At 42.0% G+C, this 15,687-nt stretch overlaps 1 protein-coding gene across 1 annotated transcript; it reads left to right on the forward strand.

Moving 5' to 3' along the window:
• Positions 1 to 649: 649 nt before the first annotated feature.
• On the forward strand, positions 650 to 14,189 carry LOC308327512 (sodium-dependent phosphate transport protein 2A-like; the record flags this gene model as incomplete). The annotated part of the gene is made up of 16 exons (XM_080781034.1): positions 650 to 660; positions 1,742 to 1,887; positions 2,863 to 3,006; positions 3,173 to 3,284; positions 3,418 to 3,613; positions 4,194 to 4,295; positions 6,838 to 6,895; positions 7,980 to 8,147; positions 8,419 to 8,535; positions 8,661 to 8,785; positions 9,241 to 9,353; positions 9,808 to 10,091; positions 10,509 to 10,610; positions 12,885 to 13,130; positions 13,567 to 13,707; positions 14,113 to 14,189. 16 exons carry the CDS (start codon positions 650 to 652, stop codon positions 14,187 to 14,189), a joined length of 2,142 nt encoding a protein of 713 aa, XP_080637160.1.
• Between the last annotated feature and the right edge of the window lie 1,498 nt (positions 14,190 to 15,687).

A 15,687-nucleotide genomic window follows, 5' to 3' on the forward strand; every position in this document is an offset into this window, starting at 1 on the left:
GTGTGTCACCAGCATATCTCAAGGTCCCGTTATAAAGGCATAAAAGGAAGCATTATTCCTGAGTAGGCCAGTGTGCAATGAGCACATGGTCTAGTAGCCTATAGCCATACATACAGTAGTTTCAATGTCAGAAACAACACTACATGCAAGTGCAAAACTAATATTGCATGGAATTGTATTTAAAAAAGTGTGACCCACTTATGGGTCACAACAACTTGGGTTAGCTACTTTCACCCTGGCATCCCGGCCTATTTTGAACATGTCATTATAGCTGAAAGTTTTCATACATTTCTCAAAATTGTATTTAGTTATTTAATAAGAACAGTAGATCTGAGCTTGTGGTTCTGCTATTTTCATTAATCGCTCACACAACAAAGCATAAACTAGGGTACAATGTATTATCTTCCATTTCAAATCACTCACAGTGTGAATTGAAAATACAATTAATAAATATGTTGAATGGGTCATGGCAAACACGGCAAGAGAAAAATGGAAGACACCAACGTTAGCAAACAAATAATTAAATAAAAAGGGTGGAGGGAGAGAGTTCAAAGTTCCAGATCTCTTAAATCTATTTTCCTGCACTCTCACTTCCATTCTTTTCCCCCGTTTCTTCTCTGTCTCGGGCTGGCGAGGCTGCTCTCACTGTATGGAAAGAAGGTAGGTCAATTATTTGTTTGATTATTTGTACCTTTATTCTTTCACACCTTCACAGTTTCTACTTTCATTATGTTACTTTATTTCTTTCTCTGTTCTGTTTTCCTCTGTTTTTTGTTGATTAAGATAACATGTCTCCAGGCCGGAATCATCTATCTATCTATCTTTTTCTGCTTTCTCTGACACTTATTTCACTCTTTTGCCCGTTCACCCTTGTCTTTCATTATTGCATTATTGTGGTAAAATCACACAAATGTATTCTACAAAAGTCCTCTTTTATTATATCAATGTTAACCGACCTACCACCACTATTCCTTTTTCTATTCCAGTTTCTGTAACTGTTTTAGACATCACAAAATAGCCTCATGGGGGAATGTCAACTAGCCAGTGTGGAAAGAATCCAAAGGGTGAACATAATATAGCAATCAGTCTGGTTCAGTTATAGATGTCAGCTATGTTACAGTTTAACTTTCTTCATTGTTTTCTTTAAGCAATGTTGGCAAAACTATATATATATCACTGAATTCCGAGAATAAATATTACTTTAGCATTTGAGCAAAAGATAAAGGCTCTCTCTCTGTGTAGTACAGGCAGTCATTATAATGCCACAAAAGAAAACAAGAATTGGGTTAAATTTCAATCTGCCACATGACTTGTAAAAGGCGGTGAATGTGACAATTTGCCACATTAAGCTACAGTAGCAGAAAAATACCTGAATCACTAAATTCAGGGTGTTGACCATAAGGAATGATTTTGAATCAAACTCTAAGTAGGCTACCAATTTACAGTAACTACTCCTACTGCTGCTGCTTATTGATTGATTGATTGATTGAAAAATGTATTCACAGTATGGGTGCATTTCAAACAAAAGCACAAGTCAATACAAAATCTGCTACAATGATAAAACCATAAAAAGCACTAAGATCAGGGTCCTCCATTTTCAATTCATCAGAGTGCTACTACTACTACTACTACTACTACTGTACATCGTCCTCCACTACTAATACTTCTACAAATGCTTCACCTTTTTCTTCTGAATAAAGCATATAGCGTATGTGTTCTTGCTGTCCCTATGGCGCTGCAGGTCCTCTGCCATGGAAGGTCAGTCAAAAGCTGGACGTGTGAGATCGGTTATTGCCAGCGTCTCCAAGATCCCCCTCCTTTTCATCCTTCTTTACCTCTTTGTCTGCTCCCTCGACATCCTCAGCTCCGCCTTCCAGCTGGCCGGAGGTACGCTTCTTCCTTCATCATCATCATCATCATCACCACCACCATCACCCTTACTGTCGTTCCTCAGCATGTCACTTCTTACATCACATGTCAGCTATTGCAATCCATGTCTCTTTTCCTGCCTCTCAATTCTGGCGATTCTTAACCACAAAGATGTATGACCCAGAAACTTCCATAACTTGAAACCGTTTTCAGAACCTGTGAAGTATTGAAGAATATGGGATTCCATAATTATACAATGTTGCAATGCCTTGTGTCAATTGTGTAATTTACATACTAGGCTACAGACAGTGGACCTATTTTGGTTTATCAGCTGTGGTCACCATACGTGGGTGTCGGCCTTCTCAAGAGGAGAAGCAGCCGAATTCCGGTGGCTATTTGTATAACAAAAGGGGTTTGTTGACCTGAAGGGACATACTGGCTGATCAAAGAGTTTGGTTTTACATTATGCAATAAAAGTTGACACCCTACACCCATGTAAACTGTTTAAAAGGTTGACCTAGAATACTATCACTGGGTCAGTCGGAGGCGCAAGCCTTGTGGAGACATGAGCCATGCACTCTGCTGGCTGGCGTGAGTCTATATGCTGTAAGCTGTGCCTACTCTGAAATAAACATCATGGAACTTCATCTCGTCTGTGTGCACAATTCTCTCCTGTATGGTAAAATATATACATCAGTATACTGTGAACTGTTTTTTTGTTTACATTTCCGCTTATAACTGGAAACCATCCCTGAAGTGTCAGGTACATCATTAAAAGAAAGAACGTGCAAATAGCCGATGCTAACAACGTGTAAATCTGTGTAACTGGGGTTAGTACCAACCTCCTGAGCAAGGCCCAAATTTAGGTTCTGATCAGGACCGTATCTGAAACCGAACCATAGTGTATATGGAAACAAATCCAGAAACCCACTTTTAGTCCTCGTCGTCAAAAAGTGCCATTAATCTCTCTCTCTCTCTCTCTGTGTGTCCCAGGCAGGGCAGCGGGGGACATCCTCCAGGACAGTGCTGTGCTGTCTAACCCCGTGGCAGGCCTGGTGGTGGGCATCATGGTGACGGTGCTGGTGCAGAGCTCCTCCACCTCCACCTCCATCACCGTCAGCATGGTGTCCTCTGGATGTGAGTTACAGTGTACAGCACAAACGTCAAGATAAGGACTATATGATAGGCATCCTATATGCTTACTGAACCTGTAAAAACAAAAGATTTGTATCTGTCTATACGTCAATCTATTTATTTAATCTGTTCAATTAAATCAATGTGTTTATCCTTCCCTCCCGTATAGTACTGAATGTTCAGTCTGCTATCCCTATCATCATGGGCTCCAACATTGGAACATCAGTCACCAACACCATTGTTGCTCTGATGCAGGCTGGGGAAAGAGATGAGTTTGAGCGGTAGGCCTACGAGTACTAGTAGTGGAGGTGTGTGTGTGTGTGTGTGTGTGTGTGCGCACACGCATTTGTCCGTTCATTTGGGTACGACTGTACAGCAAATGAAAACACAAATACTTTCATACCTTCCACCTAGGGCGTTTGCTGGAGCAACAGTCCACGACTGTTTTAATTGGCTGTCCGTGCTGGTGCTCCTCCCCCTGGAGGCTGTGAGTGGTCTCCTGAGACGTCTGTCACAGGCGGCGGTCGACTCCCTCCAACTCAGGACTGGGGAGGAAGCCCCCGAGCTGCTGAAAGTTATCACCGAACCTCTCACCAAAATGATTATACAGGTGCTGCTACACACATCACTGAACCACTCGCCAAAATGATTATATTCAATTATTTAAATAAACATAAATTGCATGACCAGAATAGGGACACTGGGTTGAAAATGGTATGATAAATGATTAGGGGTTCAAACCTGTGACACCTGTGATATCTGGTATTTACCGTTTTTTAACCTTTGCCCACTATTATACGAGCTGTGGTGGATGTGGCACAAATGAAACCCATCTGTGAGAGCTGGAAACGGACGTCTGTTGCAATGTAGTGGCACTATAGACCATTGCTCTTGTGTAAATCTTCCGTCTCAATACTTCAATTTCCCTATACCCTAATTCCCCTACACTTGTCGTGTGAGACTGATGAAAAGATAGCTGATCTACAAGCACACAATGCGTCACATCGTGAGTCACTCATGACACGTGAACTTATAGGCCTTATAATTCTGTGGCTATATGGAAAGAGATGGTGACTAAATACACTGGATCCATTGAAACATAATGGATCGACATCATTTTGGACATACAGTGAGAGCAATATTAATATGCTGTAGTAGGCTAACACGTTGGCTCTGTCCTGTCCATGTAGCTGGACCCCTCTGTCATCACAGCTGTCGCTACAGGAGACCAGAGCATGAGGAACAGGAGTCTGGTGAGACACTGGTGCCAAAGCACAGCCATCGCAGCGCAGGTATCATACAGCTTTGCGTGTGTGCGTGTGCGTGTGCGTGTGTTAAGGCTGTACCCTAGCCCTTATTTTAGGACTCGAACTTCGGCAGGAATTTGAGAGTGAACAGTCGGACCAATCATGACAAACACAATTTTTCGGGCCAAACAAAGAATTCGAAAGTAGATAAAAACGGCAGGTTACAACATGTTTTGTTCTTCTTTGTAATCATTTGGTCCAAAATAGTGTGTCGTCATGATTTGTCACGACAAGAGTTGGCTTCGTACGATGCTTAAAGGTCTTTAAATAAATACGTTTTGAAATGCCTATGGAGAAAATGAAAGAGAATAATTTCCTGGGCCACTCGTTCTGAAAGGGGGAGGGACTGCGACGCTCTATTGTGCAAAAGGATGCCTGTTTAACAGATTAAATTTAATCAGCAGGGCGCAGCAGGGAATCGAACCCCATCCCAGTAAACCAGGAGCTCCATGCCTGTGCCAAAGTGCTTAGTTTGCGATGCAACGCTAAAACCTACCCTATAGGAGTAGGAGCCCTACCCTACCAGCCCTACCCTACCAGCAGCAAAGAATACAAAAACCAGATACTTACCGTGAACCATCACGTTCTTCTGCAGAAGACAGGCAGTGTCCACAAGTTAGGTGAAATGAGGTGTAAACTGAAATGACAGAACCGGCCGAAATTGTGGCAGTCGACGCAAAAGACGCAACGCAAACGAGTGCAACAGCAGGCAGCCCGACGCGACGCAACCGCAGGAAGCCGGAACGCAAACGCAAACGAGAGCAACACCATCAGTACCCTGCTTAACCACACCAGGGACAGCAAAGGACAATAAACAAGATTTGTACTCACTGCGCATTAAGCAGCTCTTCCCAGCAGCTATAGCGTACAGTTCCTACCTCAATGTCTTGTGCAGGGAGGGGGGCATCGGTCTGGGACACTTCACATGGGCTCCAGGGTGGGGGTCCTCGGAAGCCTAAATTGGTGGGGCTGTGGGGCCCACGGACATGGCTCGTCTCAGGGTCCAGGGCTTGGTGCTGCCTACACCACTGGTGCAGTGACTCTTCATATTCTGGAATTACATGAAGAGAAAAGATAAGGGTTAGTGTTATGTAGGCCTACATCACATTAGAAACACATGTGGCTGTATTATTATACAATTATTTGTGTGCGTGTGTGTGTGTAATGCACAATCTATTTAAAGCCAAAGGCGCTATATAAATGCACCATTTACCATTTAAATCACACAGATTGTGTCTGCATGATGTCTGCCTAGGTTGGTGGGATATGGAAATTAACTGTTACGGTGTCAAAATGTGTTGAACCCTAACAAACAGCGGAGTAGTGTTCAAACACTAATTTATTAATTAAATGCAGAACAAAGGCAGGCTAACAAAAAGGCAGAGGATAAGCAATCCCAAAAATGCACCCACAAAAATAGGTACAAGCTAATTACCAGAGGTATTCAAGGCAGGGTCCAGAGGAACAGAGACACAGGCAAGAGCTCCAGGGTAGACATCATAACAACAATGTATAAACTGACAAAGTGTGAGTGCAATGAGTCCAGTTATATGGGGCAGGCTGATTGTCAAAGTGTTCACAGGTGGGATGACGATGGGGTTGGAGACAGGTGAGTGAACTGACTGTGTGAGTGGAGGGGAAAGTGGGAGTGGCCAGGTCTGACATGGTCTGTGGAGAGACAGATCCTAACATTATCATTGTAATGGTTATTTCATATCAGCTCTCTATTGGAAGATGTAGACTGGCAGAATCAATATGGGTTCTAGAGTTTGCAAGACTTGTTTATTATCCCTTTAGCCCAGTGGTTTTCAACCAGTGGTCCTTGAGGGGGTTCCAGGTGGTCTCCAGCTAAATGATGATGGAGAGTTGGTAACTTTAACTCTTGAGAGTGTAAAATGAATTCACGCTCTCAAGAGTTACATTATTGTTAAATATCTGCATTATTATCTACAAGAAGTTTACACAATTAGAGAATGTAGAAGAATTGTTATTTTGATCAAGATATGCAAAGTTTGGGGTCTGAGAGGCTAAATGTCATCGAATAGTGATCCGTGGCCCAAATGCCCGATAAATAATGCATGGGCCTTGATACAAAAAGGGTTGAAAACCACTGCTTTAGCCTAAATGTCTAACTGTACCTGGTCCTGTTTACATTTCTGACTAATAAAGTATTCAATAAATCAAATAAATTGCAAAGAGCATAAAAAGTACTAATCAATTGACAATGTCTTAAATAACAACAATAAAACATTTAAAAAGACCATCATAGGACAGCCCTAATGTGTTTGTGTGAGTAAGCTTTTGTAAGTACCGACTAGCATTTTTACAAGCCAGTGTATGAGTCAAGACATATGCAATGCTCGCTTAAAGGGGTTTCGCACTGAGTCGTACACAGTTCCTCTCTATTTCTTTGAAATCATAGTCGACCCTTATATGACCTGGTTTCTCATAGCATCCAATCCTTGTCTTTCACACAATGTTTTTCTCTAAATATCTTTCTCTCTCCTTTTCTCTGTCTCGGCTGCAGAAGAATGAAACAGCGTGGAGTGCACACAACCACTCTCTGTCAGAACACACAAAGAGATGTGAGACTCTTTCTTTTTTTAAAGTATGTCCTCTTGTCTTGAGACGGGTCTCTTCTGCTCAAGTTCTGCTGTGCTCGTCAGGAATGACTCGAACATGAACGAAGGACCCAAAAGTAGAAACTCAAAACCCAAAATCTGCACCCACTTCGGATGTTATCACCGCTTATTCAAGAGAATGTTCGTTATCAGCACCCTAGAAATACCCCCAGTATGTGATTATCAACATACTGGGAAATCCGGAAGTGAAACTATGGGAGCGTTTGCTTTTTGTGTCGATGACGGAGGTGCGCTGTCTCTGGTGCGGCCTTGAGCCACGTGAGGCACCGCCGCACGAGGCGCTAGCCGAGCAAGTCGCCGTGCCGAGCGTTGCGACGGCCACCAGAGCCTAGTCAGCCGACTCAGCGCTGTCCAAGTTACGTCCCGATAAGCAGAGAATAGTAAATATTAGTAGCCCCTAGTTTCCATGCCCGACAATAGAGTTGGAAATGACATGTTCATTGTTCAGTCCTTGACCAGGCTATGCCTGCACCACCACCCTGCATGCATGGCTTTGCATGCAGTCCGGGTGAACACAGCCAAGCACCACCATGTCTAGTATGCCAGTATGGCCATATTGGCCATATTCCAATCTCCTGATAACGGTTGATTTTGTATATTTAATGCAGTGATAACGGACGAATCCGCTGAAATCAAACACAGCATCGCAGGAGGCAAGAGTACCCGGAATGAAAAAAGGGGGGCATAAAGGGACACATTGGAGTGGGGGAAGAGATAAGACAGTGACCTTGAATTAGATACTATTTATATTATTTAAGATGACCAATAATTTCACACCATTAGTTAATATTAAAGTATGCATTGCCTGCCTTTCCCTTTCTCTCCCTAGTGTGCATTTATTTTACATTCAGGCTTAGCCTCCGTTCCTATAGCCATTAGTCTATATTATCTATTTCTCTTCTCTACCTATTTAGATATACAGTAGTTCATGTTGTTATTATATATAGTCTCTGTAATAGTAGTCAGTTACCTTTCAAATCAATCCTATTAGACAATAAGCTTGTCTGTCTGTCTATACGTGTCCCAGGCAGCCATCTATTTGTGGACAGCTCTCTATCAGATGTGGCCATAGGTCTGATCCTCCTGGGCTGCTCTCTGCTGGTGCTGTGCAGCTGTCTGGTAGTTCTGGTCAAAGTCCTGGGATCGCTGCTGAAGGGCCAGCTGGCCTCTGCAGTCAACACGGTCATTAATACAGGTCTGTAAAGGGGTGCACGCATGCACGTGACGCACACACACACACACACACACACACACACACACACACACACACACACACACACACACACACACACAATAGCAGCTTCAAGCTCAGAACACGTCGCATCACGATGTGCTGTGAACTGGCAGATCTGCTATTTCGAAATGCTGAGGTTAAACCTTTTGTTGCTATATTATAAGTTAACCTCATTTACCGGATACTAGACACAGTTTTTGTCTTCACACTTTCCCTCTCCTCCTCTGTCCAGATTTCCCCTATCCATTTGGCTGGCTGGCAGGTTATCTAGCTCTCTTAGTGGGAGCAGGCATGACCTTTGTGGTTCAAAGCAGTTCTGTCTTCACGTCTGCAATCACGCCTCTCATAGGTACAACAGACACACGCACGCACACCCACACGCACACGCACTGCACACACACACACACACACACTTGATGACTTGTCTGCATGGAAATGCGTGTTCATATAATGCATGAAGGACCCAATAATCAGGTATTGGTGTGATCAGCATCGAGAGAGCCTACCCTCTGACGCTGGGCTCCAACCTGGGAACCACCACCACTGCAATACTGGCAGCCCTGGCCAGTCCTGGAGAGAAACTGGCTGCATCGGTACAGGTACAGTACATTATACACAGAGGCACGCACCACTGTTGTTTTTGGCAGAACGTTTTGATTTTAGTTGAATAGTTTTCATTTTCACTTAGTTTCAGTCACATTTTAGTCACCTGCGTTTTTGCGTGGAGCTAGTAGATCTGCAATGTTCAGCATGCAACCAAGTGTAAAATGACTTATACTGGATCTCTTGTCCACTAGTCCCTTCATAACATTTTAGTCTAGTATTTATTTGTTGACAAAATCGACAGTATATATTTAGTCATAGTTTTAGTCATCATGGCTTATTGTTTTTATTTAGCTTTTATGTAGTTTTTGCCAGTGACAAAAAGGTAGTCGGCGAACATTTTTCGTCATAGTATTAGTCGACGAAAACAACACTGGCACGCGCACACACACATTTCATTAACACATTCTCGGATTCAATGAAGAATAAGCGGTCCTCTCCTTCACTACAGGTGGCCCTGTGTCATTTCTTCTTCAATGTCCTCGGTATCATGTTATGGTATCCGGTACCAGCCTCCCGCCTCCCCATCCGTATGGCTCGTGCCCTTGGCAGATGTACTGGCAGGTATACATCTATATGCTACATTATGACATGCTTTGCATTTAATGAAACCTCGATAGATTAAAGGAAATGAGGATTAGGACGGGACCCCCTTTTGGGGTTCTTGTTGCTATGTTGCTATGCTATGTATATTGAGGGGTGGCGGTGGCTCAGGGGTAGAGTAGCTGGATGGCAACCCCAAGGCTGCCAGCTCGAACCCGGGCTCCCCCAGAGTTGGTGTCGGAAGTGTCCTTGAGCAAGACACTGAACCCCTAATTGCTCCTGATGTCCAGGTTGATGCCTTACAATTACATGGTTTCCGTCGCCGCCATCTGTGTATGAATGTGTGTGTGAATGGGTGAATGTAATGCACAATCTATGTAAAGCGCCTTGGATAAAGGCGCTATATAAATGCACCATTTATTTACCATTTATGTACAGTATAGCAACATAACCCCCCCCCCCCCCCCCCATGCAGGTACCGCTGGTTTGCCGTGCTCTACCTGCTGGTCTGCTTCCTGCTCCTCCCCTCCGTGGTGTTTGCTCTCTCCATGGCGGGTTGGCGGGTGCTGGCCGGGGTCGGGACGCCGCTGGGTTTGGCGGCCGTCCTTGTCGTGGCGGTGAACGTGCTGCAGGCGCGGAGGCCCGCGTGTCTGCCGCGCGGGCTGCGGAGCTGGGACTTCCTTCCTGCCTGGATGACCTCCCTGCAGCCCCTGGACAACCTCGTCACCGCGGCGACGCTGAAGTGCAGACGCGGGAATGGTGCGTAAAACAAGGGGCCAGCTAGGCACTCCAATGTTGAAGCGCTGGGCCCTAGTGGTAAGAGGAAGGACTGCAGGCGGACCCGTGGATTCATGACGAGGAAACCCCGTGCAGCTGAGCTTTAACATTGAGCGCTCGAATGCACTTCCGCATTTGACCTCCAAATATAAGTGTACAAATGGAACCAGTTCATTTGGTTCCATTTTTACACTTGATTTCCTATCAACCTCTCCTCAAAAGGATCAAACTTTCTAGCTCATATGCAGTCAGTGTACTTGTCGCGCGTGATCACAAAATCGAGGATGTACAGTATTGTGGATGTCCCCACAGACATGTTGAGATGGTGATGAAAATGACATCATATCACGTGCATGGCAACTATAACTTGGCATTAATCCTTGTTTTGTGTTCCTATAGGTGGGGATGATGTAGGTCATGCTGGGCCGGTGACGCTCCTGGAAACCATTGCTACAGCAGCTCCTATAGGAAATGGCCAAAGTATGCAAAAGGGAGGTGAAGGTAACAAGAAATGGATGACAGGAGTCGTGGACAAAAGCCCTGCTGTCTGCTACACTGAAAAACACGACACAAACAACACCACTCCGCTTTCTGCCAACCATATAGAAGACATGTATGTTCTGTATGCAGTAGATGTGAGCACTGGAGATCACACTCACCAGTGCATTAAGAGCACTCGTTTATAGTATTACAAGCAGTCAAGCACTCAGACTTAATTCCCATACTGTGTTTGTGCAGCAAGGACAATTATATAGTTATATTGTTATATATATATTTTTTGTTATCAAATGTTTTTTATTTAAGACAAAAATCACAATAAGACACGTTAACATCATGAATGACTTAAAGAAAACAAAACACATAAAAACAACACATAACAGCAAAAGCAAGGAACACAAAAACAAACAATCCCGAAACAAGCGAAATGACAATGTATGAGGCGGTTTCCAGTGCGAAGCAACCATCTTTTTTGCGGCCGTTGCGCCAGCAAAGAAGACACGAATACGGGTGTTATTTAATGGCAACTGGGATACATATTGTTATATTGTGTTGTTTAAAATTGTATAGACAAAATAAAACATAATGCAAACATTGTGACATAAATCTCACCATTGACCCATTCAAACTGGAAAAGCTTCTGTGTCATTTTAAATGTTTGCGTTGGCTATTCAAAAATAGCAAATATACAAGCTCACGGCATGTCACTAACATAACATCTGCTATTTTTGAACATTTTTGGAAAATCTTGAAAGTGTGAGAACTAGCGATTTAGAAGTAATTTGTGGAACGTGACTGACACGTTATGTTGGTGTAGAAGTTCAAAATATATGTTGGTCACGTTGGTGCCTCCAATATAAGGTCATGAACCCCGATGTCAGTGATATGCCTGCTTGCTTAACTGTTTTATTTCTTCCGAAGCATGTCTGCACTTACTTGCATTGCACATAATGAACATGTTGCATGTTTGCCATCGACAGTGAAAATGAACTATTGCTATATTTAAACATATAGCCAGACCGTGAGACAGACCGGTGCTAACCACAACGTCTTCCATCGCTTGTTTCAGCAGCCACAGAGACAATAGCATTACAGCAGAAGAGAGAGAGAGAGACAGAGAGAGAGAGAGAGAGAATGGTTAGAGGTGTGAACCATTGGTGCATGTTGTTTTGTAATTAAAAGAGGGGTGCAGACAGTAAAACCTCAACAACACTGACTGGACTGACTACCACGCACCTGCTCTAATCATTCTGCCTAAACTGAATAAATGAACTCCATCATCATCATCATCATCATCACAGCTCTGACAGCAAATGCACAAGGTATGTTTCTGCTTATTGTCACCATTTTATCCATACTGTCTCTTTAATTACCAGAAAACTGTTGTTTACTTACAAGTTTTTATTTACATACACATATATTTGTAATTCAAACACACGTGTCCTTTTTCATAATTACCATTATTGAAAACTATACTATACATACTGAGTCTGTAGTAGCCTACTGTAAGTTATGAACAAACTACTTTTATAGCTAGGCTATACATTCTGTTTTATATTTATTGTATTATTTCATTTCATATTTTACTTTATTTTATTTTATTACACAAACTGGGTGTTATAATTACTGACATGGAAAAAGGATAGATTTCTTTCCCTACAGCTGAAATAAACACTTCTGTAATTGCTTTCTTTCCCCTTACAGGATTGTGTACTTTGGCTGAAGGTGATAAAACTGTGTTTTATCACAGTTTTATTAAGTGTTATGGAGCACTGGGGTCACCTCTACTGATTAATTTGACCTCTACTAATGAGGAAGTCTTTAGGTTAACAAGAGGCCGACAGGGCAGTCATATCATTTTAATGAAAAAAGATAAATCATCTGAGGGAGAAATACCTCATGGGGAATGTGAAAATCGGTGTAAATACTTACCCAATGGAACATTAAGACTGGACTTCTCAATGAAGGAAGATTCTGGCATTTACCAATTGGACACATATGATTCAAACGGTAGATTCTTATGGAAAGCCTTGATGCAACTACAAATACAAGGTGGGCCCAAAAGGCACATTCTCACTAATTATAAAGTATTTGTGTGTGTTTATATAAAACATTCAAACTAATTTTAATTTGAACAATAATTTAATTGAAATGTTTAAACTTGTTGTAATAGTATAGTTTTTGGTTGGTGTGTGTGTGTGTGTGTGTGTGTGTGTGTGTGTGTGTTTCCAGCTCCCGTGTCAGAGCCAGATGTATCTCAGGTGTGTGTATCAGCAGAAGAGAAGAAGGTCAGCTGTTCTTCTACGGGAGATGACCTTGAGTTCATCTGGCAGCTGATCATGACCACCGGCCAATCGCCGTACAGCTGGAGCCTGGATAACCAATCACTGAGCAGAGCCACACCTGAGTACACCAACCTGAGCAGCCTCAGCTTACCTGGTCAATTAGTGGGAAACTTGACTTGTGTTGTTCAGAACAAAGTCAGCGTGAGTCAAACAGTCACCCAGCTAACAGCCTGTGGAGGTGAGAGAATGATCATTCTTGACTTTCTGTTGATGTCAGTAGATAAATGAATAGTAACCATGTTGTGCCCTTTCTAAAATGCACTCATCTTAATTGGCATTGCTCTTATGTTCATTTGGGTGTGGGTGTAAAATGATCAAATGCCATGGTGATTACTGAAAGTTTGACACCATGTTTATTTATTTTGTATTGTTTGTACTTCCACTAGTGGGTGGTAGCCAAGTTGGCTCTTGTCTACATTGATGCTGCATGGCATTTTTCAGAATGTAATGGAAACATCTCAGAGATTTAGAGACTGGGCAATCCTAAATTTTGTTTATGCCTTTTCCTTTTCGATTACATTTTATTGCTCAATTTCATTATACTTTTAAATGCCTTTTTCCATAATGTAAATAACTTTGGATTGTATATGAAATGTGCTTAAACCATGTTCCAGGTCAATTAAGTTACATGACTCCAGACTCCTCCTTCAAGACTGTGATTATAGCTATTATTGCTGCCACGGCTCTCAACCTCTCTCTGTGTGTTTGCACCGTCATTCTGCGTAAGAGAAGCAGCTCCCACACTGTTAACACAGGTAAAACATAGAGCAAACAGAGTATAGAATGTGCAAACTGCAAACCTCTGCCAAAGCCTAAAAATCTGCCCGGTTTTCTCGTTTAATGTTTCTCTTGATGGTGATAGAGGAGAGGTCATGGGATTTCAAACAAAATGTCATGTCATGTTTGAAAATGCTCTGGGAGAGTGAACTCCATTAAGGTTTCAATCCTGTGCTAGCATGGGGTAAAAATGTGACGCAAACATTGATGCAAACAAGAGGCATACAAAGTGTTCTCAGAATTTCCCATAAATTAATCGATTGTGGAACCATAACCATGTAAATAAAATATAACATAAATAAATAATATCTAATAAAATAATAATGCATACCAAACATATTCTGGAATTATATCTCTCTCAGACCATTGTCTTTTTATTCTAGGTAATTCGGTCTACGCAGCCGTCACAGTGAATACAGGGAACAGGGCACAGCGCTACACGTCCACCTCCAACAACTGACCAAGCTGCGCTGTAGGCTATGGGAGTACATGGGTCTCCTCCAGTTTCTGACAGAGCCATTGATTTAGTTTGGTATTCAGGATCTGTCTAATTGAGCTATGTTAAAAGATATTGACATCTTAATGTTGTGATTTTACAAACTGTGTGTAACAAGCATGTTATTCTTAGAAATTGTGCTCTTTGTATGGTCACCATTGTATAGGGATGAGGATTGTTTTGTTTTCTCCAATGATCTATTAGTACACAGAATGTGTGTGTCCTTGCCTTAGCCTTTGGCCTGAATAAAACTTTTGGGGTTCTATTAAGCACAAGCATTTTCCCCATACATATAAGTGTTAACTTATGCAATATGTATAGGCCTACTACTCAAATACAAATACTACTCAAAATGAAAGCATGGCATGCTGGTAGTCTTGGAGTAATATGTGGAAAGCAATCCACAGGAACACATTCTACACATAATCACATTGTTTGTTTGATAATCACATTGTTGGGGCCAATGTCAAAATGTGATCTACAAGAGGAATTGACATTGGAAGAGTGGAGCACAGCCTGTATGGATGCTCAATCCCAGACGGGTAATACTCAGTTAAAACTGTTGCAATAAAATTGGCTGATGAGGGTCTATATCACTCCAGAGAAATTCAATAAATTTAGTGCAGATATTCCAGATACTTGTATCAGATGTGGTAAAGACAAAGGTACACTTTTCCATTGTCTGTGGGCATGTCCAAGAGTGAAAGAATTCTGGGAAGAAGTAAGGAGGGAGATTCAGAAGATATTGTCGATAGATATTGAGCTTGACCCAAAACTGTTTCTATTAGGTCTTTACCCACCTGGTCATTCAGAGTAGCGAACAAAGATTTCTAGATTTATGTTTACTACAAGCCAAAAGGGCTATAGCCTTATCGTGGAAAAAGATAGGCAAACCCAGTATTGCTCAGTGGTTTAGGACTTTAGGGAGTTATCATTGTGTCTTCCTCTGGAAAGAATCACTTATACTTTGAAGAATAAACAGAAGATGTTTGATAAGATATGGGGACGGTTTATCCAATATATTACGGTTAATGATTTATCTTATTTAATGGTGGAAACTGAAAATGTCTAATTGTATTCTCTGCAGCTGTTTGGTCTTGTGGCCATTAAGGACTCTGTTGTTGTTACCATTCTAAGTGCTCTTATTTTATTATACTGTACTGTACTGTATGTTATTGTTTTGTTTAGTTTTTTGTTTGTTTTTCATTTTAAGTAATTGTATTGTATTGTATTGTCTGTATTATGTATTGTTTTGTTGTATTGTCTGTTTGTAAAAAAAAAGAAAAATGCAATAAATATATTGTTAAAAAAAAAAGAAAAACACTCCTTGGGCTAAAAACGGCCATAGCCGTCATCACAAAAATGTGATGAGATCAGCACATTTGGGCACATTTTTGGGCAAGTGGCTATGAGCGAATATAATAAGCCAAGGAGTGTTTTTCGCTTGCAATGGGTTCAGAAT

Source organism: Protomyctophum bolini, assembly GCF_963924005.1.
Source record: "Protomyctophum bolini genome assembly, chromosome: 13".
Taxonomy (NCBI): domain Eukaryota; kingdom Metazoa; phylum Chordata; class Actinopteri; order Myctophiformes; family Myctophidae; genus Protomyctophum; species Protomyctophum bolini.